The following is a 23,522-nucleotide window of genomic DNA, read 5'->3' as shown; positions in this document are numbered from 1 at the left end:
CTCTCCCATCATTAGTAATGTTATGCACGCACTTAACGCCTAATATGCTCCCTAACTTTCTGTAATTGGGCGCTGTAAAACCCCACCTCACTTCACACTCAAATTTGTGGACTTAGGTCATTTGAAAAAGTCGAACTCTTTCCTGGTAAATGCTGATCATTGATAGTTACTTTTATTTTACACGCCACTTACCAAATTAAGATAATTGATAGTTTCAAATATCCTTTGCTGCACCTGTGCATTACTTCGGTTGTATTTTTTGAACTGAAAGACAAGAAATCATTATCAACTTGATAAAGTAACCAATTTAGCTTGAATGATAGCAAATCCATGTCGTTTGTATTTGAAGTCTTCCTTGTAATCACATCACGATATTACTTTCAATCACAAACGTCTTCGACTACTTTCCCCCAGTCTCTTTCTCTTATCATGTTGCCACACTATCCATTATGTGTACAGAATTGAGGAAATGTCTAGCAGATGTATGTCTTGCACATGGCAAAGTGTTTTATCTTTACTCTTATAATTAAATGAAAGTAATTAATTGAACAAACAGCTTGGGTAGTTAGGCACCCTCCTCTATACTACTATTATAAAGTAAGAACTTTGAACCTTTGAGGCGGGTAAACTCGGGAACCACAGCGCCAATCCACACACCCGATACATCATTGTAATCGTCAGGGTGTGCAGATGGACATAGGCTATATAAACTATAAAAATATGCCTTATTTAAAAAATTTACATTAAAAAAATGTAGTCCCTTCGAAGTAGCGCCGGCCGCGACCCTGCGTGCTGACGTCAGGAGCGTGGGGAGGAGCGGCGTCAAGGAGCGCGAGGAGGAGCGGCGGACATGGTGCGGGGGAGGAGCGGTGAGGAGCGGCGGAGAGGCGGGAGGAGCGCCGGACAGGCGGGAGGAGCGGTGACGAGCGGCGAGGAAAGGCGGAACGGTGAACTGAGGAGCGCGGGGGAGAACCGGCGGCTGAGGTAAGGCTCCGGGGGACCCACGAACAATGTCGGGGCAGGCGGGGGACGGGGCGGGCGGGGGCCCGGGCTGCTGGACAATGTCGGGGCAGGCGGGGGTCACGTCATGGATAGAGCAAAACAGCAGCAATGTCGCATCGCTCCAAAAGAAAAGTACACTGTGCTCAATACCAAGAGCCCCAAATAACAAAGGGCACTAATGATCGCGGCGGGGGCCCGGGCTGCTGGACAATGTCGGGGCGGGCAGGGGTCGGGGAAGCCTGATTGCTCCCGGACAAGGTCGGGACGGGCTGCTAGTGATTAAATAAATGAATAAACTTAAGGGCACACGTTCGATCCTCGCAAAGGGACACCTTAGCTATTCATTCTTCTGAGGCCGATCACCATCGACTCGGCCAATAGCTTCTATTTACAGCATTAGAAAGTTGTAAAAAATGAGCAAGCAAGAGCTATCATTACCATTGTGGACCACCATGCATCCTTGTACAAGCCTGTATCTCCAGGTGTTAGAACCTTCCATGGCACAAGGACATAAATCCTCAGAGTTACCTAATTCAGACTAACCTCCAACTCACATGGGGAAGCAGGCAAAAAAAATAATTGACAGGCTAGGAGGAGTCCTATTAACCCGCAGAAGTAATGGAGTCTGGGAAAATCGAGTTATCTACATTAATGCGATATTAGAACAGCAAATAGACAGTATATTGGTGTCACACTGAATTATACAGATTATTTGTAATTCATTCACAGAATAATATTTGATTAAGAGCTCTGGTCCAAGTCCTAAATTATCACTCTGTACAATTACGGCCCCAGGGAACCCATCATTGGTTCCTGTAGTGGCAGTCTGCAGTGCTTTGACAAGATTCTAGGTCTCAAACCCGCACAAAAGTGTGGCATAGGTGAATATCTACAAATCCACCGTGGCATCAGCACTTACTACCTCTTTCTGAGCCTATCAAAGAGGGCTTCTGTCCAATCATTAACAAAAGGATAGAATCTTATGCTTGCCACAGAACTGGCACCTCTAACAGGGGTCATGTTTGCTAAGGCACTGCACAATGGTATAGCAAGGGTGCTATTGACTCCAGTGCATGCATAATTGGAATATAGTGTGTGCCTCTGAATACTGAAGCACTGTACCTGCTGCACTCTGATGGGTATGCCCCAGACACAAGTGTGGGGGAAGAGGCAGAAACTTTCAAGAAAAATTGGGTGCAGCAAAACTCTGCATATGTTCTATAGAGTGCAATAACCACATGCTACTATCATGATACAAATCTAGATACTTACAATGGACGTATCGGCCACCATGACTAACTCGATGTACTTCTTAGCTTTCAAGAATTCTTGCTTCTGAAAACAAAAGAACAAACACAATTAGAAACTACCATACAGAAGAAGAAACGCAACAAAACTTCAAAACTGCTGGTCAAAAAAAAGCTACATGTTTTTTAAAGTGCTTCAATGTATGAGCTGAATATAAATTGGTTAGTGCCAGCACAATCCACAATGGCTACCACAAGGTGAAACTGTTTGAGGATACACATAGGTTGCAGTTTTTATTTTCAACCCGGTGACTTCTCAAGCTTAGAGTTAGGAAATACAGATCTCGGGAGATGATCTACCCAAAAAGGTGCGGTTTAAGTGCAAATATTTGGTTTGTAGTTAGAAATCAGAACTAAATTGGTTAATATTAGAAGTCCAAAAGTTGAAAAATTCTAAGAAGAAGAAAAAGTTTAAAAATTCTACCCTAAATTGAAAGTATAAGCATTTTATACAAACTCAAGTCTTTTCTTCCTCAAGTCACCAGTGGCGGCTGGAATGTACAGATGGTGGTGGTGAGGTGGGGGGCACATAAACTAAAATAAAAGGCACTTACCTTACCAGCACAACGTCCTCCACAATCTTTCTCTCCCCAAGGCAGGCAGGCTCCCAACTCACAAGCAAATTCTGGTGCTGCTCTCATGCAGCCTGAGAGCAGCGCTAGGTTTAAGGGCTCCCGTGAGCCTCCCTAGCTGACGAGCTAGTGGGGCTGCACCTGGGCGTCCGTTAGGCACCTAAGACTGTGACTGTTCGTTGGGCAGCCTATTCAGTGGCCTCATTACCTATCTATACTGACAAAGGATATTGATCCAGAAACACGAGTCGATGCTCGTGTCTAGAGATGCCTGGAGAAAACAAGTACCTACTTACACCAAACCTGGTGAAATACTTACAAACCCTTTCTTTTCCACGTGCGAAGACAAACGAACTGCATGACCCAGTATGCACAGGGGCAATCCAGCTGAGAGGTGGAGCAGAGTGCCCCCAATCCTGTTTACAGCAGCGCTAGGATTGGTGGGAGAGGCCAAGAGCACTGGAGCCCTATGCTTTTTCTAATGACAGCTGGGTTAGAGAGGTTTAAAATGTGCATGCTTGGCTGACCGCCGCAAGATGGCTGTCCAAAAAAAAATAGAGAGCACAAAGCTCCCTGCTGCCACTCAGCAGCAATAGCCCTGCCCCGTCCTGATGCTCCGTTCAGGACGTGTCGGTTGCCGAAAAAAGAAATGGTAATAGATAAACCTTACCATTTTATTTTTCAGCTCTGGCCTGGGGCTTTTGTTTGTGGGGCGATGCTCCTTCGCTCAAACAGAGGAGCTGTCACTGCAAGTCACTAGAATCCTACCAAAATTCTGTAGTGTAATAAAACACATTTCCACCAGTTTAGCCGGCAAGTTCTCTCATAAACAGGCAGACACGTGTGCCTACACGTGCAATATTTGTACGTGTGTATGACAGAGCTTCTTAGTTGGAAAGACATTACCAGATGCCACTTGGTGTTTCAGAATGTGCAGCAAATGATAGTAAAATCAATGCTATCACAATTGATGTACAATGATTTTCTTCTACAACAAACACAAAGTTTACAATTAAGACAAAACACAACATGTACAATTATGACTTACTTGTGTACTAGTCATGGCACGAGACGATTTCGTTTTGCCTCCCTCCCATGTAGTGTTTGTTACTCCACAGGTTTTTGGGGTGTCTTCAACGCTCTCATATGGGTACACTGCATGATCCTCGCCTTCTGCGCGTTGAAGGGGTTCGATTAAATACCTCTGCTCTTTGGTTCTAAAATATCCGCTGTGAAGGGAAAACAAACATACCATCTGTTCCAGCATGACTTCTGAATGGGTTACTTTACACACTGGCAATTGAGTAATCGTAAAACACCACAGAGTTTTGTATCGCTAATCTCTCAAATTGAATACAAAATCATTAAGATCTCTTCACCTTGGTTGGACCTTCCTACAAGGAGAAATGTTCATGCCTTTAGTGCCCTTCATATATTTAAATATGAAGGATAGAGGACTTTTCATTTTATAATAAAAAACATATCCGAATAGTTGCATTTTTAACATGTTATTTGGAAGAGATGTCATTTTCCCTACAAGCATTCAAGCTGAAATGTTATCACCTTTAAATGGGCAACATTTGGGTGGCGGTCTGACACTTTTCAGGACAACCACAAATGGCTATGTCAAGGTATTTTGTACTAGCTTAGGGATAGGATTTGTAACCACAGGGGATGAACTTGGCCTAAATGTGTCTGCTAATTTGGAGCAAATCTGCATGTTGAGCACATTTCTAAACAGGTTGTGCTGCAGAAAGACGAGCAGAAATGGAGCAGAGAAGCAAGGAAGCACCACAAACCCACTGGCCAAATCATTATTTTGATCTGAACCAAGGCCAGGAATGTAGGGTCTTGGTTGAATAGTCATCCGAGAATCCTACCTATAGACATCTTTGTCTCTTCTGGCACATCATTAACAAAAAGGTTAATCAAAGCTTAGTTGAAACATATGTGTATGTTCGAAGGTCTTTGGTAATGTATCAATAATGACCAGATGCAAAGACTGGAGTTCCAAAATTGAAAAAAAAAATAAGTTTGGCTACTTACCTTACACCATTGCAAAGGCTGATGCTGGCTTCAGAGTCACTTTCATTCTTTAGGTAACCATGATAGTAACAATGGTCCTATAAAAAAGATTAACATTTTCAATACATATACAAAAAAAATCACTGAGAAAGTATTGAATTGAATACACTGCTTACTACTACTGCTAAAGGACATGTTTGTATGCCTTCCTATTACAAACCATGCGTTTTCTCATAAGAGATCCAACCGATGGTCCTGTTTAGAACGTCAGAAGCCTCTCTAATATCTCTGATCACATATGGATAAGGATGTAAAATTACTTGAGCTTTAGAAATGGCAAAACTCTAACAAAACAAAAAAAAAGTAAGGACTGGCTTTTCAGTCCTTTGTAGCAGCAGGAAACTGTTTATAAGGCGTTGTAGTTCCATTGGACTGGAGCTAGTTGGTAGTGCCCATTTTCCTCTTCTCTACCCCACTCCCTTTCACCGCCACTATATTAGGAATTAATGTAGTTGTATTACGCATAGACACCCTAATTTTCCCTCTGCCACGACCACCATCATCCTCCACATGTGCTTACTGATGACCTGAGGATGGTGCGGCCTGCATTTTAAAATGTCTTGCCCCCGAATGTCCCATTGGTGGAAATCGTGGACCAAGAACTGTTCATAGGTGAGGTGGACCAGAGTTCCCACATAGTCAGGAGTAAATAATACAAACTCAGGAAGGCTCAGCTGACTCCATGAATGCTTAAATCTCCCTTTTTCACCTGGCTACACATGCAGAATGGACATTTTGCCCACCCCAAGTGGATGAGAGCTTCATTGCAGCTCTAGGAGATTTTGCTAAAACATCAATTATGAAATAATCACTGATGAATTGATTATAACAAATTATTTTTAAAATTGACCAGAATGACAAAGCATTCTTCTAGGATGCATGAGACTTTCAATTTTAAATTGATTACATTTGAGGATTGCGTTTTTTTTAACATGCACATTTATTTTGAAATTATTGCTACTTTAGGGGCTTTCTGATTGGTGATAAATTGAACTATTGTCCTTCTTCTATTTTAACTTTGTTGTCCACGAATGCGCCTAGCCAGACTACACCTGCACAATATGGAGACATTGCACCACACTATTGTGTGGCTGCCCGGGCACATGCATGCATGTTGTTTGTGGATATGTGTGTGTAGGCTTGGGTACACTGTGTTTTATTGTGCGTGCAGTAATGAGCATAGCACATCTAACACCTAAAACCAGCTAACTTTCTTAAACATTCTACTAAAGTTGCCTCTACATGTCACTTCTTTAGTGCTCACCATGTAAGGCGGAGCGCTGCATTGGCAGGGCCAGACAGGGGAACCAAAATTATCGCTGGGAAAAATGCTCAAACCATCCCATTCCCTTCTATTCCTCGCTCTACTATTCTCTTTATATCCGTTCATCCATCCGCCCGTCCATCCATCCATCATTTCCCTGTCCGCCTATCTCTTCTCCATATCTGATGGCTTTCCCTCTACCTTTTCCTGTGACTTCTGCAGACAACATTTTGGAAGCTGGTGAAAGTGACAGAGGCACCAGAAGTGGCATTGGGCTATCAAAACCGGCCTCCAAGGGCTCCGGCCTACTAGGGAAACTCCAGGTGGAACAAAAGTGTTGTAGGAGTCTTTGCTTTAAAGGTATTCTCTCTGGTGGCTTCTGCTTCTCTTTTCGAAAAGCAGTTTTCATGTGGCAATATAATCAGGTCATTTATTGGTGATCCTATCTGTAATATTGGATATATGTCTGTTGCTTTGAGTTCAATTCTAGCATTAGAAGTTCAAGGCAAAACGGATGGCTTCTTAAACTTCTTCATCTGTCAGAAAAAGGCCTCTTTATTATCAATTTCCAACTAGAATATAACTGGGAGGAAGGGAGGATTTTTTTTCTAAGAAAGAGAGGTGTGTACCACTATGAATCATGGACTGGGAAAGGCCTACAACTACATGTAAGATTTGTACCCACGTATGTGCTATTTTCATAGTGTGAACGTAGCCAAGATACAGTTGAACTTGCCACAGGGTCAAAGACGAGCTCAAAGTCAATGAGTGCTAGGAGAAGCAGATGGTTTGTGGGCTGCTACTGAACAGTGATGTAGTGTTCTTAAAAGAGGGGAGTCTTCAAAGTCCTCCTAAATTGGAGGAGTGTTGGGATGGTCCTAAAGCATACGAGTATGTTGTTCCAGATCCTCGGAGAATGAAAGGAACAAGGCCTGTAGCCTTTTAAAAAAAAAAAAATTACACTTCTTAGTTGGCAATCTGAAGGTGTCTTCGCTGCAGGTGTGCCAAGAACCACCAGAGATGAAGTGTTGTGTCTTTTGTGTGCTGCTAGATCGTTTTTTTAAGCACATATGGTAGCCGAATCAGTTCATGCATCTTCTACAAAAGTCATTGTGCAGTCTAATGGTCCTGAGTTCACATTCTCGCAGTCCTTAATCACACAGATTTCAACAACCCTGTTTTCGGGTTTAAGAGGAGGGTGTGATGCTTTGAATTGAAGATGCATCAACCATGTCACAGAAGGGAACGCAAGGCAAGTGCAGGGGCATTTTACAATCTTAATGCAGTCAAGCACTTAAAACAGCCATGGTTCACCCAGCTTTTTACACTTCTTTTTCTTTAAAAAGTACACCTTCTTACTTTCTTTCAAATGCTGTGTGTAGGAGAGTAGGGTCTGCTATCCTATGGTCACCCCAATTTTTGCTTTTTGCTTCACTGGTTTTCGACTTAATGTGGCTGTGGGCCTGCTAATCAGACCCTCAGCCTGCTGTTCTCTCTCTAAATTCACAGACATGTACTATAGGTACATAACCAATTTGGTACTGGACACCTTGTCAGCCCCTATACAGTGCACTATAGGTGCCATGGGCATAGGTGCATCCAAGGCCTACCAGGGGCTGCAGCATATCTTTTGCCACCCCTGGCTGGTACTTAAAATCGACACAACTGGCTGTTCACACAGCTGGGGCAAGGTGGTGTAATCACCCCTTGCTTAGATATAGTATACCTATGTCTAAACCTATATCTGGACACATATATACCTATAAGTCACTCCTATGGCAGTCCTTAACAATCCTGGAGGCAGAGTGCTTGGTTTTATGCGAGATGGTGCTCTAGCATGAGCTGAGCCTGTCTGCAGCTTTCGGAACCATTTCCTTATAGCTGTTCTAGTGATGCTGCCATACCATATACTCTTAAGTGCATTATAATCCTCGCGGTTATTGCTAACTTTGGTTTGGCTTTATCAAAACATGTCGTGTTTGGGGTCATACATTTTGGAATACTACCCCCTCGCCAATTCTGGCGACGGGGGTAGCATTCCACCCTTCTAGAGGGAGAAGACATGTTACTTTACTGAAAACGCGGTTAATCCTAACCAGAGCCCCAGCATCACAAAATGGACGCTGCTGCCACAGACACATGTCTGACCTCCTGCTGCTGGCCAAAACCTGGCAGAGGACGCCTGGACAAAGAGTTTCCTGTCACAGGGAGGTGTCACACCACCCCAGACAGGAGATAGTGGATTGTAGCAGGGAGGGTTGAAAGAAACTAGACACTGCCTGGGGCGCACAAGGTGTCCCTGGGCAGATTCCAGTCAAACCGGTTCTGGGGCCATCCTGCCCCAGTCCTGGCCCGAAACTGGACGAAGGGAAAGGGGTGTAACCACCCCCTTCCTGGGTCCCACCCATAGGAGGGACCTAGCAGGTAATCCAGCCCCCAGATTTGGAATATAGGTGGGAGCAGTGCCAATGCACATCAGATTATCCTGACTGAAACTTATGAAACGAAACTCTGGACCCTTCAACATCCCACTCGACGTGGAAGACTGAAGAATCTCCCTTGTGGTCAAGGAGTGACCACCCTCTGCAAACAGGCACCATCCAGCACCTCAACATTTGCTTTGTTGCAGTTCCTGCTAGAACTCGAGCAACAGAGATCAACAAGAGCCAGCTTTCCTGCCTTCCAACAGCCCGATCCACAGTCTATGCAGAGCTGAGACCTGTGGAGGCGACCTGAAGTGTGGGAGCGGCCATCTTGGAGGAACAACGAAGCGCTGACCGTGCAGCACCCGAGGGAAGCGCTGACCGTGCAGCACCCGAGGCTCCCTCGAAGCTGTGCATTGGAGTCTGAGAAGCTCCAGCCCCGAGCAGCTTGTGCACCGAAGCTCACCCCTCCACACTCGACGAGTGCTGTGTGGGGCCCTTTTGCATTTTTCTGCTTGACGCGTTGGTCCGGTCGCTTACCCCTTGGCTAGTGGCCCCAGAACCGACGAACTTACAAATTTACACAGCAGATCTGGTTGCTCCAGACTGGCACTAGCTCCCCTGAAAAGGAGCACCCGCTCAAACCTTGCTGGTCCGAGTGTTAAACCTTCTTCGAATCCTGTGTGGGTTGTCTTTGCCAAGGCTTGTTGACTCTGATCTGGAAGCCGACGCCGCCGACAGTGAGAGCCTTTGTGGGACAGCTCGTGATCCACTCCAGGACATCCTCGGTGCCCCAGAGTCCACGTGGCAGCGGAGACAATGCACATGACATCAACCTGACTGCGCCCGACATTGCCTGGTTCCTTCCTGGTTCCTTCCTGGTCACTGGCTAGTGACCCAGACTCTGTCCCCTCTGCTTTCAGGTACCCTTCAACTTCGGTCCACCCTTGGATCGCACCGGACACTTCTCTTCTGGACGCCTGCAGCATCTTCATCCTCAGGCACCATCGAACTGCGTGACGAAACCCGATACAGGTTGGCACCTGTGCACCCGCATCCTGTGGGTGAGGTAACTTACTAGCGCTGGTGTTCCCACACTGGTACACACCTCTAGTGCCTAAGTCTAAAGTTTGGTAGTCCTAGTCCAGTCGGAAGACTCCTTTTGCAATAACTTTGTAACTTTTACGCACCATTGACTTTGCATTGGTGCAAGCCGTGCTTCCCGCACTGCACCCGAATCCCGCGGGCTACTCCCGTCCTAACTGCTGTTAGTCCAGTGTAGTCCCAGCGATTCACAAGGCCCTAGGCCTTACCCCAGATCGATTAGTGATTGTTATACCACTTTTTTGATATATGGTTTGAGTGGCCACCGGCCTCATCCAAAACGTGCAACTTGTCTATGTTCAACTGTGCTTTTATTTAAACGCTTGTGCTTCATTGCTCATAAAGAGTAGTGTGGATTATTCTAAGCATAAATTCATATATTTTGATAATATATAACTTGTGTGGTGTCTTTTCATTTGGTATTACAGGATTGCATATGGTAAAACAGCTGGCTTCACATGTCCTTTGGAGTTAAGCCTTTAAGGCTGCTTAGTCCATGCTACCCCTAGGATAGCTTGTCTATAAGGTTGCCTTACAACCACCACCATAAGGGATTGTTTGGACGGATACAAGGTGCCCACAGAACTGTGGACATCATATACCAGGCCAACTTCTCACACTGTGGTACAGTCAAAATCTATCTCTTAATAAATGAACTTTTGCCCGAACTAATGTGTATGTACACTTGCTCTATAGTATTGGAACGTAGTTCTTCTTGGAGTCTCAGCCTTCTTGTTCACTCTCCACCTGCCTTCTAAACACTGGGTTACAACCTTCCTCCTAATCTTCTAAGTACAGTGGCTTCCCTTTTACCATCGGTCTTTGGAAGTTGACAGGTTGATAGGGCATTTGAGAGATGTTGGACTTTCCAATCAACTTTTAACCAAATCTGAATCAAACACCTGGCTTTCATGTAATGGCATTCCTCACTCAACTCCTAACTTTCAATCCAACAATATATAGAGGTATGGCAAACTCCTGGAAATGTCGGTTACCTTCTCATCATCTTCTGCATCTCACAGGTGTGGCAGACTGCGTTAACCAGGTTTGTTAATTCATGTATAAATGTGCTAGCATGCTTCAGGCATGATATTGTATTTTAACAGGTGCCCAGTCAAAGATTTCATAACCACACTTGGTTTGGCAATCTGGGAGGGCAATACCTCAGGCTTCTGTTTGATGCTTTTTAAGGTCAGCCACATGCAATATTCTTCATATAAGGAGTTCATCCCACAAACTCAGCACAATTCTTTATAGTTAAGACTCCAAAACTTTGGGCACAGATATTGCACAGATGTAGTTCTGTGCGCATTGTGCCACATGACTCAAGCTCCGGCCTACTGAATATCCTCAAATAGACCAAAACTGGTCTTAGGTATGGCTTGTGGTCCCTTCTGGAGCGACCTCTCCTGGCAGTTTGATAAGGATTGATAGGGCAATGCACCTTCGAGTCCGTTTACATTTTAAAGGAAGCTTGTGTAAGTTTGAGACAACGAGTCCATTACCTTGTTCAGGGTTTATATCAGGCTTCTCCAACTAGTAACTTGTGAGCTACTAATAGCTCTCCACCTACCTGTGTGCACCTAACTTAGTAAATTAGAAGCTTTTGGTTAGTTGAATTATTGCATGCATGCCAAAATTGTGTATTCAAGACAAGAAGGTGTGTATTTTCAGAACATATAAGCTGATTGTTAGACCTGGCATCATGGGTGTGGGTCTCCCTTCCCCTTTTACTCTTCTGGTCTTGTATGTTGGCTGGATGTAGATGTTCTGGGCGCCGTGCCACTGCTAATCAGTGCCACAGCGTGAATGTTTCCTGTACATAAATGACTGTGTGAATAAGGATAACTCTAATGCTTAAATCTGTGTAGCCTGTTTGTTAAGGATTACTTTCTATCATCCTATCTGGCCCTAGGAACCTGATAGGAACTTCGAGTTTGACTGGAGTCAGTGATTTGCAAACTTAGAGAACAAAGACTTTTTTGGTGTAAAATGCTGTGCTAGAACTTTGGCCAAGTGTGTTCCTTCTGGATGTCAAGACGAAACTCTGTCTGAGTGAACAGAGGAAAGGACTTTGCAACTTTCACCAAGCTTGCCGAAGAAACTACCCGAGGGCCTAAACCGAGAGAGCCTCCTGCCGAAGTCTCAAGAACATTCGACTTCACCCCGTCAGCCGTCGGAATTCCAGTGTGAGGAGTTCTGCTTGCAGGTGAGGCCACAGTCGAGTAATCTGGAGCCTCTAGTCCTACTGTGAGGACCACGCACTGGGCATCTTCTGAACTTTTGCTAAACCTGTGCAGGCCGCTGCAGCAAAGAGAGAGCTGCCACTGCTGAGCGCCAGCCTGACTCTGAACCTTTGAACCTTTCTTTGCTAAACCTGTGTGGGCTGCTGCAGCTAAGACGAGAGCTGCTGCCGCTGAGAGCCTGCCTAAATCTGTACCTTCCAACCTTTCGCAGTATCAGTGTGGGCCCCTGCAGCTGAGGGAGAGCTGCCGGAATCTGCATCTTCGGACCTCCCACTGAATTTGCGTGGACCGCTACAGTAAGAGCGAGTGGTGGGTGGCGCTGAGCGTCCACTGTGGTGCCAGCCTGGTCGAGGCCATCCCTGGACGCGTGGGCTGCGCAACCAAGAGAGAGCTGTAGCCACTGAGTGCCCACACCCTTTGCTACTGTGCACCAGCATGATTTGTCCTGTGGGCCACCGCAGCCAAGAGTGAGCTGTAGCCGCTGAGTACCCACCACCCTTTGCTACTGTGCATCATCGTGATTTGTCCCGTGGGCCGGCGCAGCCAAGAGACGGCTGTATCCGCTGAGTGCTCACCACCCTTTGCTACTGTGCATCATCGTGATCTGTTGTGTGGGCCGCCGCAGCCAAGAGAAAGCTGTAGCCTCTGAGCACCCACACCCTTTGCTACTTTGCATCATCATAATTTGCCCTGTGGGCCGCCGCAGCTAAAAGAGCTGTGGCCACTGAGCGCACGCACCATTGACAACTTTGCATCCTTCGGATTGGTCCTGTAGGCCGCCACAGCTAAAGAGAGCTGCAGCCGCTGTTAGGACTCTCGTCGTGCAGCTCCGTGATGGGCTCACCACCACCAGCCGGGGCCTCTGCAGCCACGCGCTGCTGCCACTGAGCGCCCGCCTGTCCCAGAGTGCCTGAATCACTGTGAGTACACGCTGCGAACCTCAGCTTCCAAGACTTGGGGTCGCTGGGAGTCCGCCTGTCACCGTCTCCACTTCTTTGAGAAGCTGCATGCTGTCTCCCCTTTTAACGACATGTATCTGGTGCGCAATGGGTTGCATAGGCCCCGGCCCTGAACTCAGTCAGTGTTACGCTTTGGTGAATACGTTGTTATCTCGGAGTCCCTACGGGTTGACGTGAATTGTAGTTGTTGAAACGGTTTCACAGTTTTTAGTTAAACTGTTAGATAAAGGCATTATTTTTCTATATATACCGGAGTTGTGTCCTTTTGTGGTGTCATTACTGCCTTATTATATGTGGTCATAAATGCTTCACACACTGCCTCTGAGACGGGCCTAACTCCTCGTGCTACGTTACCACAGGGTTGAGGAGGGGTTGTCAAAGGGGATGACCCACTTGCCCCAACTTAGGAAGAAGGGTCCCTATTTGGACATTGGTGCCAGCCAGTGCCAACTAGAGACCCCCATTTCTAAAACTGATGTTTTGAGAAAATGGCTAAGTCTCTAACATATATTTAATGTTGATTTTTGAGAGATAAATCATGTGGGGAGACTTATTACTAATATTACCTTTGTGCCAAGGCTATTGCAGCTGTGGCTTTTTTGTGTTACCTATATCGAGGCGTTTCAAATTGACAAAGCTTTTTTAACCTTACTGCTGACAGCCTTGTCTGGTGCCCTGAGGCGACTACTTCTAGTAACCATGCATATCGTGGCACTAATGTAATCTTGTCGGATGTGGTCACTATTACAAGACTAACGATATTTGTAGCTTGGGGTGATTTCCATTTACATAAGGAGCTCCTAGCACTCAAAAGGTTGGAGACCCTGATTTATATGATGGCTGACTTTTATATTTGAAGGAGCCTCTTCTTTGAAAACTGAGTTGATCATCACACATACAAAGTAGCTAATCAGTGCACTTTCATTAAAAAAAGCCAGATCGTTGGCTTTGCCATTGCAAGTTTTTAAAATGCATTTCTCACTGCCCTGCCACTAAGTAAGTATTTATTTGTTGATTAATTAAAATCATTACAATTAAGAAAAGATAAAAACAACCAAGTAAAACAAGCATATACAGTGGTAGATACCATTCCATCAAGACATTCATACATTACGCAAATAATTAAAATACATTAGACTTACTCACTGCCCTGCCACTGTAAACACACTTTGAGGCTGGTTCACAAAGGCAAGAATACATAAGCGTATGCATGTAGTATTACATGCAGTAGTCAAACACTTGGCATAGGTCCCAACCACTTTATACGATAAGAAAGCTAAACATATTTACGGACGTTACTTTCCATCATAACACAGGACACTTCTCCAGACCGGTTAAAGTCCTGCTTTACTTCCTCAACCTCACTCCCCTGCTTTAGAATTAATCATCTTTGGCTGGTTCTCCCTCTCCACAGTTTTTATTTAGGCAGCATGTTAGAAGGTTTTCTGTATTTCAACACCTGGACTAAATTGATCGACAGTGCAGCCCATGAATTAAAAAAGTGTATTGCTAGATCCAAATGAACAAAGCATGCACATCCGACCATCTCCAAAAGGTTTTCATTCCTTTATCCCCCAACACCAAATAAAAATCTGTAAACCATGTCAAACAAATTTGTAAATAGATTACCTGAAAATCCCCAAGTCTCTCAGGCAACTGGGAAAGGAAACTCAAACATTCCCGGAATTCAGTGTGTAAAGTATTGCAAGGGAGCAATATTTCTCCATTGTATTATTTTCTCTTTTTTGCCTGCATATAAAGCATGTGTTTGACACAAAGAAGTTTACAGATGGAGTATGTCTATATTGCATAGAGGACGAAGTAACGCATGTCTGATAGGATTATCTTTCTATGCCAGGAGCCATTACACCACTGTTAATTACTGTGCCTAAGCATAAAGCCCATAGTGCTCTTCTCATTCCAGCTCAGAGCACATCAACATTTCGAGTATTAATTCACGCGTTCCATTCATCACTTTTTGTTCTTCCTAATGAGGCACTACTGGGAACAATTATGCTCAAATGTGGGCTGCACTGTTTGCTATGCATAGTGGCTCATGCTGCTCCTCACGGATGCCCAATACGGCCGAAACAGGTTGATTGTAGTTCATTTCCTAAAGGACGCAGCCTAGCAAATCAGGATGGAGTGTTCCTTATAGGGCTGGGCCAATATTGATTTGAAAATGCTTGGTTTATATCTGAATGGGATGGTAGAGAATGCTTCCCATAGTAATTGTCAGTGGTTGAAAATAATCCAGCCATCCCACCCATCTTATTTTCTCAATAAACAAAAAACCCTTCAGAGTCGATGCCATTATGTGGCAGTATACAGAAACCATATGTCCCAATCTATAAGAGTGCTGCTCAAATACTCCAGGATGCTTCCAATCAGATTTTAAGCAATTACAAAAATATCTAGAGTGCCACTAATCTTTCGATGCTCAGTCTGCCATGCTGCCATGTTTGCTGCTCAATTAGTCGGGAGTGCATTTTGTCAGGACACTTCATTTCCACAAGGATTGCCAATAGCGGGGGAAGTCACTTGTGGATTTACTTTACCATGTAGAGCCAATGGACTTGAGCAACCCAGTTCTTTCAATCTTAGCCCAGACAATCTTATATAAACATTTGCACAAAACTTAAAGCAAACAAATGTAATATTAGTTTCCTGTGTTGATGTAGTAAGGAACGGAGAAAGTACATTTCAGGCAAATTCAGCGTGCTCCGTTTCTTTTTACTAAGTAGGCATGACATACAATTGATTTGGCTTAGTATATATGAGTGACGCAGCAAGAATAGTACAAAGTGTATTTGTTCTATTTGCGCCACAGTGCAAACACTTACAGCCTGATTCATCATTCTCCCGTTTTGCGAGCCCCTAATAGCGATTCATAAGGAATCGCTATTAAGGACTTGCAAAACGGGATTCATGTAGGAATTGCAAATAATATTGCGATTCCTACATGTTCCTTATTTGCGAGTAGCAAATTGCTAATCGCAAATAAGGAATCACTCCCCATGCATTCCTATGGGCCTACAGGCCCATAGGAATGCATGGGGAGTGATTCCTTATTTGCGATTAGCAATTAGCTAATCGCAAATAAGGATGCGATTTCAAGGGTGCAGGGGTGTCCAAAGGACACCCTGTAGCACCCCTGAAATGTCATCTACATTGGTGTTGCGCACACACATGTCCAAAGGACATGTGTGTGTGTAACATGCAACTTAGAAAAATGCATTTAAATGCATTTTTCTACGTTTTTGCTATTTACCGAGAGGTCTGACCTCTCGGTAAATAGCGGCCCAAAATTGCAATTTCGCAATTTTAAAATGCTTCATGAATTGCATTTAAGGAATCTCAAATAGAGATTCCTTAAATTCAATTCTTCCCAAATGTGCGAATTCTTAAATAGCGAATTTTGCATTTGGGATGATGAATCCCAAATGCAAAAATTGCACTCGCAAAAGGCAAGATTCTGAGAATCTTGCCCTTTGCGAGTGCAATTTAGCTTGATGAATCAGGCGGTATGAAACAGGACCCCTGCGCTCTCAGGCAACCCATTCCTTCCGGCACTCGTTTGTTGGACTTGAGAATTCAGCTTTGGTTAAAGGCGCTGACGAGAACAAGAGCTGGTGAATGCCAGGGGGCAGATTTATGAAGGCCTTGCGCCGCCGGTGCGTCACTTTTTCCCATGTTAAAAATGACGCACCGGCGGCGCACGGCCTTCATAAATCTGCCCCAGGCTTCTAAGCGCCATTTGAAAACAACTGCACTGTGGGAATCATTTGGAACTACGCTCCAAAGAAGATTGCTTTTTCTTTGTGAACACCTTTAAGGACTAGTTGTAACATTAGACTTCCCTGGATGACGCTGCTGACAAAAAGAGTCACGAGGTTTTCACCTGGAAATCAGCCCCTTTGTCATGTGCAGTCTGATAGCTATGCCTTGGGCGGTGCGGAGCCTCGCCCCTCAAGAAAACCGGTTTCTCTGCTTAAAGTTGTTAGAATAGAACGTGTTTATGGAGCCGAGATAATTACACATTCTGACCAAGAAGACAATGATGGAACTGAATCCGTCAATGCTCATCTCGGGTTGCCACCTGCTAACGCGGGATTACTGGTTACTAATTATCTTACCAAATCCCAAACTATGTCGACTGAATCGTTGGTACCTGTCTTTGAGTAAAAGGTAATCTCGCAATAAGTCAATCAATTTAAGAACTTACACCACTCTAAATGACCACTGACCAAATTTAAGTTTTAAAGATTTAATATAAAGTCAAAGATAACTGAAGATACAAACTTCTCTAAATGAGATTCAGAAGGTAAATTGGTATCACTATAAACATGAACTTCTTGAATAATCTAAGTCTGAAGAACAAAATAATAAGTACAAGCTCAAAAACCATAAGGGTTGTCAAAATAGATATAAGTTGCAATCTCAAAGTCATTACAGAAAAGAAAATTAAGGTTAGTCTGTCCCTACACTATTTTAAATGACATCCCTACTTAGCAAGATCTTAACCCTCTAGGTGTCAGCCGTGGTGACTTCCTAAGAAGATCACGCACTTCTCTTTGTCTCTTCTCTGATAATGGGTCTCTCCTGATCAGCCTATCTGCCTACCCATCCGCTTCCTTAGGCTCCCAAAATCATCTGCTCTGCTCTCCTCCCGGGTCTCTTTCCCTAATATCAAATCACATTTCTGATAGGAACGCCCCTTGGGACGCCCCTCACGTGGTACATCTTTGCGCGGCAAACTCCATGATGGTACTCTTGAAGACCCTCGTTATAGTTGACCTTGGTTCCCAGGCTTCTTCTTCCAGTGCGCTGATACCCCCTGAAATTCCTGGAAACTCCTACAGGCCTGCGCAAGGCGCCACTGAACAAAGTCCCTTTCATTCGAGCTGATTAGGACCCTCGCACCTGCATACAGCTCATCCTGCAGTGGGCCTCAAATTCCAGACTCCACCATATCTTTAATCATAAAACACTCTCAAAGCTCTGTGCTGGACACCTCTCGACCTCTTCCCTAACGAGCACATGACAATTTAAACTACATGACATTATCGGCTCTGGCCTACTTGATTTACATGCAGCAGGTCCCTGCACTCTTAAAACGTTAACTTGATTTAAACAGCAAACATTCTTAACTAGCATACGTTTCTAAAATAACACATCTATAAAGCATATACTTTTAACCCTAAGTTCAATAGTACATTTTGGAAGAACCATGTCAACCTTATCTCACATTAATTTAGCAGCACGTTCAGGTTTGCTGTGAATTGCCCTAAGGCCTACACATAATACTGGATTTTCAAAGTTACATTTAATTCGGACATGATTCTTTTAACATGAGAACATGAGGTTTTCACATATATTCCAACATTTCTACATTAATCTCACACCGTTATAATTATAGTTACTCTACTTAACATTCTATACATTTCACTACTAAATATAAAACACTCTGTATATTTCACTCCTGGATATAAAACACTCGTGTGCAAAACATGTTTAAACTAACTACGTGCTTGTAAATATGGTGTACTTATACATTTTTTTCTCAAACTTGTGCTCTCTCAGTCCCCCCTTTGATGACCTTCAGGGGTCATCATCACCAAGACACTAAAAATGTAGAACCTTTTAAAGTGAAGACAGGGCAGTTCCACCTCTTTTCATACTCTCTAATGCTTTCAGACTCTTATATTGAGTGTCCTGCATCGCTGTCAACTCTTCTTCCTGTTTCTTCATAGCTCTCTGTAACCTATTTGCTCTATAACATTGATACAAACGCACCAATCCCCACAAAGTGATTACACAAATCACAATTATGATGATGGGTTTCAATATGTACCAAACGATACCCTTTCCTAAGTTGGCAAACCAACTTCCAACTTTACCCATTCCATGACCTACTTTTTCCCACACATTTACCTTTGCTAGGTCCTCAATTTCGTAGTGTATGGCAGTGATATTTTGTATATACTTCTCTAGAGGTTTTGAATTGTCTGGAATGTAAGTACAGCATTCCTGGACCTTCAAGGCCTTACAGACTCCTCCCTCTTTTGCTAACAGAACATCTAAAGCAAGTCGGTTCTGAAGAACCATTGCCCTAATCGATTGCATCTCCCCTTCTATCAGCATCAAGGATCTTGCAGTACTGGCAGATAGCCTATCTACGACTGTAGCTAACCTCCTAATTTTGATGTCATTCATTATCAATCCTAAGAAAGGGAATGCAGCACCGAGTACATCTCCAACTACTTCTGCTGCACCCAGCCCTCGCTTCCATCTAGTTGATATTTCTTTCTTAGGCGTGTCTAAATTCTCAACATGATATATCTTAGGGAAGACAACAGCCAGATAGCATGATCCGTACCAATTATCTGGTAACTTCACATAGGCACTTCTTCCACATACAAAATATACATTTGGTATTGCTTGCATCCCTTTCAAAAAGTTCTTAGAGTAATACTCCAATTGAAAGGCATGTTCACAATGGACTTGACCTACATAAAAGTTTTCATAATATGAGTAACTCCTGTGAATGCACAGTTTTCCCCGTTTATCCTTATCCAAAGCAATTGGACCAATACTACCTTTTCTTTGATGTGCCCTTTCCTCCTTGGTCCAATCTGTTTCCCATTGCCCTGATGCCTTCAAAATCTTCTGCCTCCTATATCTAGTATCTACCTGTGCTATAAACTTTTTCTCAACTTCTGATATTTGACAAGTCAGATTGTTCCTTCGAGCATGTGAAGTATCTAACGTTTTCCATGGAATAAACCATTTGTGTAGTCTGTCTTCGCTTTTGTAGTAGTCCCATTTGTTCAAATGCTTGAAATTCGGAACCTCTGGCAATGTCGAGTCGAAATTCGAGAAATAATACTCAAATCCTTCTCGTCCATAAAACATGCTCAACAATAAACTGCACGTTATTCCATATGTCAACGGAAGATGATGGTATCTGATACCCTCCTCCACTGAAGCTGGTAATTGCATACAAACGTAACAATCCTTTACTTCCATGGCATCAACATATTCATAAAGCAATTTAGCATAAGCATTTGACTTGTAATTTCCCTGTGATTCATCGGTGTGAAGCCTTTTTATTTCTGCATCTAACAATGCTTTGTCTTTCTCATTGATGTTTCCCTTCTCTTTAATAATGGTAGTTTTCGGTGTTGATACTCCCTTATCCTCCTTAACTGCGGTTTCATCCCCTTCGTGTCCCGCTAAGAATGAAACAGTTACCACTAAAATTATAAGAGAAACCACTACTCCTAAAAGTGTAACAGCTATACATTTTGCCCTGCGGTTCGGGTTGCCAGCCTCCATGTTCTCAAACAGTGTAGTTTTTGACTTTCTTCCAGCATTCACTTCCTCTTCTTTTCAAACAAAGTCTTTCTCTCTTGCAATGTCTTTCTTTGAACACTTGGAAGCTTGACAATTTGTTTCCGCAAAACAGTTCAAAGTCCAGTAGAAAATAGACAACCCTAGCCCTTCTCCATCCACTAAAATGAAACCCCTATCACTTTTCTTCTTCCACTCGGCGCTAGGTTATCTTGCAACAAGTTTTTACAATTTCTTTTCAACAGTCTTATTTTCGTCTGAAGTTATGTATGACTCAAGGAGTGACACTACTTCTTCATAAATGTCCATTCGAAGTATCATTCCCTCAGGTTCTGGGCAGTTCGTCCCACAACATGGAAAGTCAACTTTTTCTAGGATTATTCTCCTTATTTCGCTCAAGACAAGTGGACGGACAAAATTGAGAGTTAGCGTTTTTTCAATTTCCACTCCTGGTACTATCAGTTCTACATCCACAATTACAAAGGGGTCCGTTCTAATCAAGATCACTTTCTTCACCTTTCCAGTTCTGCGCCCCTTTGAAGACATTCACAATATGGTATTAATCCACAACAATAAGCGCTCCTAGCATTTCTACTACTCGCTCAAGCATTTCCAAACGAAGAAGAGTTCCCTCCAATATTGGATATCGTGAACAGCAAACTGGAAACTCAACTGTCTCTAAAATCAATTTTCTTATTCCACTCAGGAGAGCAGGATGAACGATGTTGAGTGTCAGCAACCTTTCGGTCTCCGCTCCTGGTAGTAGAAACCTTATTTGCACTGTGATGATCGGGTCAGTTCTGATCAGTTCCACTTCCCTGATCCTCCCTGTTCTGTGTCTCCCAGACATCTGCAACGAGGTAGGTCCAGTCGGGAGTAGAGTATCTTCTACTAGGCACTCGCACCCTCCTTGATCTTCTAAGACCCTCCTCGGCCTGATCCTGGATATCTTCTTCTGGATCTGAGTCTTCGGATATAGGAGTAAGCGTTTCTTCCTGGGCCGACCTCAAACTTAGCCTTCTTCTCCTAGTTGGCCAAGTGGCAGCTCCAAGCCTTATTCTCCTATTCCTTGTCCTCCCACTTGGTTCTTGGTCGCTCCGATACGGATCTGAGTCTGAGTCGTATTCACTTCTGCTCTCTCCTTCAGTTGCGTCTTCTGTCTCACTGCCGTCCTGCCTTTGCTCTTCTTCTGAATCCGTTGCGTTCCCAACTTCTTCTGACACCCCCTCAGCCGCCTCTATCCCTTCTTGCGACTCTTCTTCCACTTCCGGGCTTTCGTCTGGGATGGGAGCTGTTCCTTCTACAGGTGCTGGAACTCTGCGAGTATGGGAAGCATGGATCCAATTTGGCAGCCCCCCGCACTTCACCGCGGTGTTCGTTATCAGGATTACCTGAAAGGGCCCACGCCAGCGAACATCTAGGCAGTTCTTCCGGACGTGTTTTTTAACTAAGACCCAGTCCCCTGGGTTCAGGTCATGACACAGGTTCCTCGCTGCTGGAACTTCAACTGCATGCACCTGAAGGGACACAGAATGGATGGCGTCAGACAGTCCTTTACAATAATCCAAGATCAGATCATCTGTAATATTCAATAGAGCAGTAGTTGGAACTGTAGGAAGTCTCATGGCCCTCCCCATCAGGATCTCGTGGGGAGAGAGACCTGTCCTCCTATCAGGTGTGCTGCGCATGCTCATGAGCACTAAAGGAAGAGCATCTGGCCAACTCAAGGATGTGGATGCCACTACTTTAGCCAATCTATTCTTCAAAGTGCCATTCACTTGTTCCACAATTCCTGAAGCTTCTGGTCGATAACTACAATGCAGCTTTTGATCGATATTCAGTGTGGAGCACAACATCTTCACTATTTCGCTGTTAAAATGTTTTCCTCTGTCAGATTCCAAAGAGGCAGGCACCCCGAAGCGCGGTATCAACTCCCTGAGCAACAATTTAGCCACTGTGAGTGTATCGCACCTACGTGTAGGGTACGCTTCAACCCATCTGGAAAATACGCATACAATCACCAACACATACCGAAGGCGATTGACTCTTGGCATTTCGATGAAATCTAGTTGCATTCTATTGAAAGGCCCCCCCGACCTCCCAATGTGACTCAGTGTGACTGGTGTTCGTTTGCCTACGTTCAGCTGTTGGCAAGTAACACATCGCTTACATACTGATTCTGCTGCTATTCTGAATTTCGGGCAATACCAAGTCTGCCTAAAAACTCTCATCATAGCATCCCTTCCTAGATGTACTGGACCATGTATTTCTCTCGCCATGGGATTAGCTAATTCTTCAGGTAACACAGCTCTCCCATCTGCTGAAACCCAAAAATCCATTTCACTTCGCACACAACCTGCTATTTCCCATGCCTTTTTCTCTGTTTCAGGTGCGTTCTCCTGCATTATTCTTAAATCCTCCCAAGTGTCTACAGTTTCTAACATCATACTTAATTCAGTCTTTTCTTCTGCACCTTCTATTTCCACCTTTGAGAAAGAATAACTTTGTTCCGCACAATAGCGTGCGACTTCATCAGCATATCTATTACCTTGTGACACAAAATCTGTATTCTTAGTATGAGCTACACACTTCACTACTGCGATGTCAACAGGACCTTGTAATGCTTCTATCAGCAATCGCACAAATTCTCCATTTCGAATGGGCGAACCAGAGGAGGTCATGTAACCCCTCTGAGACCACAACTGCCCGAAATCATGAACCACACCGAAACCATATTGGCTGTCCGTGTAGATGGTGACTCTCTTTCCATTTCCTGCTATGCAGGCACGAGTTAGGGCAATAATCTCTGCTACCTGTGCGGAATGTACTCCTTCCAGGCAAGCGGCTTCCACAACTCCAGTAATGGTACAAACAGCATAAGCTGCTCTCAACCGACCAGTATCGTCTCTTAAACATGAGCCATCAACAAAGTAAATTTCATCGGGGTCTGACAATGGCTCATCCACAATATCTGGTCTGGGTTTCGTGCATAGTTCAGTCACATCAAGGCAATCGTGGTCTTCACATCCTTCGCCTTCTATTACCGTAGGTAATGGCATCAAAGTAGCAGGATTCAAGACAGAGCATCTCCTGAGAGTCACGTTTTCTGCGGCAAGTATAACTTGCTCGTAACGCGTGAGCCTGCTATTGGTCAGATGCTGCGTCTTCGTCCTGGTCATTAACAATTCAACTGAATGTGGTACATAC

The 23,522-nt window shown here is 44.2% G+C and overlaps 1 protein-coding gene across 2 annotated transcripts in view; it reads right to left on the bottom strand.

The window, feature by feature from the left end:
- The window catches only part of LOC144791816 (zinc metalloproteinase-disintegrin-like VLAIP-B), a 263,161-nt gene that overhangs the window by 120,318 nt on the left and 119,321 nt on the right, over positions 1–23,522 (bottom strand). For both annotated transcript variants that reach the window (XM_078666597.1, XM_078666598.1), the window contains exons 5-8: positions 4,928–5,004; positions 3,930–4,110; positions 2,275–2,337; positions 193–264 (exon numbers count right to left, since the gene is read on the bottom strand). In XM_078666597.1, the coding sequence (XP_078522723.1) occupies positions 193–264; positions 2,275–2,337; positions 3,930–4,110; positions 4,928–5,004 (393 nt within the window). The remainder of the gene's footprint in view (positions 1–192; positions 265–2,274; positions 2,338–3,929; positions 4,111–4,927; positions 5,005–23,522) is intronic.

The sequence above is a fragment of the Lissotriton helveticus genome, chromosome 11, assembly GCF_964261635.1.
Source record: "Lissotriton helveticus chromosome 11, aLisHel1.1, whole genome shotgun sequence".
NCBI classification, from domain to species: domain Eukaryota; kingdom Metazoa; phylum Chordata; class Amphibia; order Caudata; family Salamandridae; genus Lissotriton; species Lissotriton helveticus.
The sequence above is the reverse complement of the archived record's forward strand: the minus strand, read 5'-3'. Positions and strand labels throughout refer to the sequence as shown.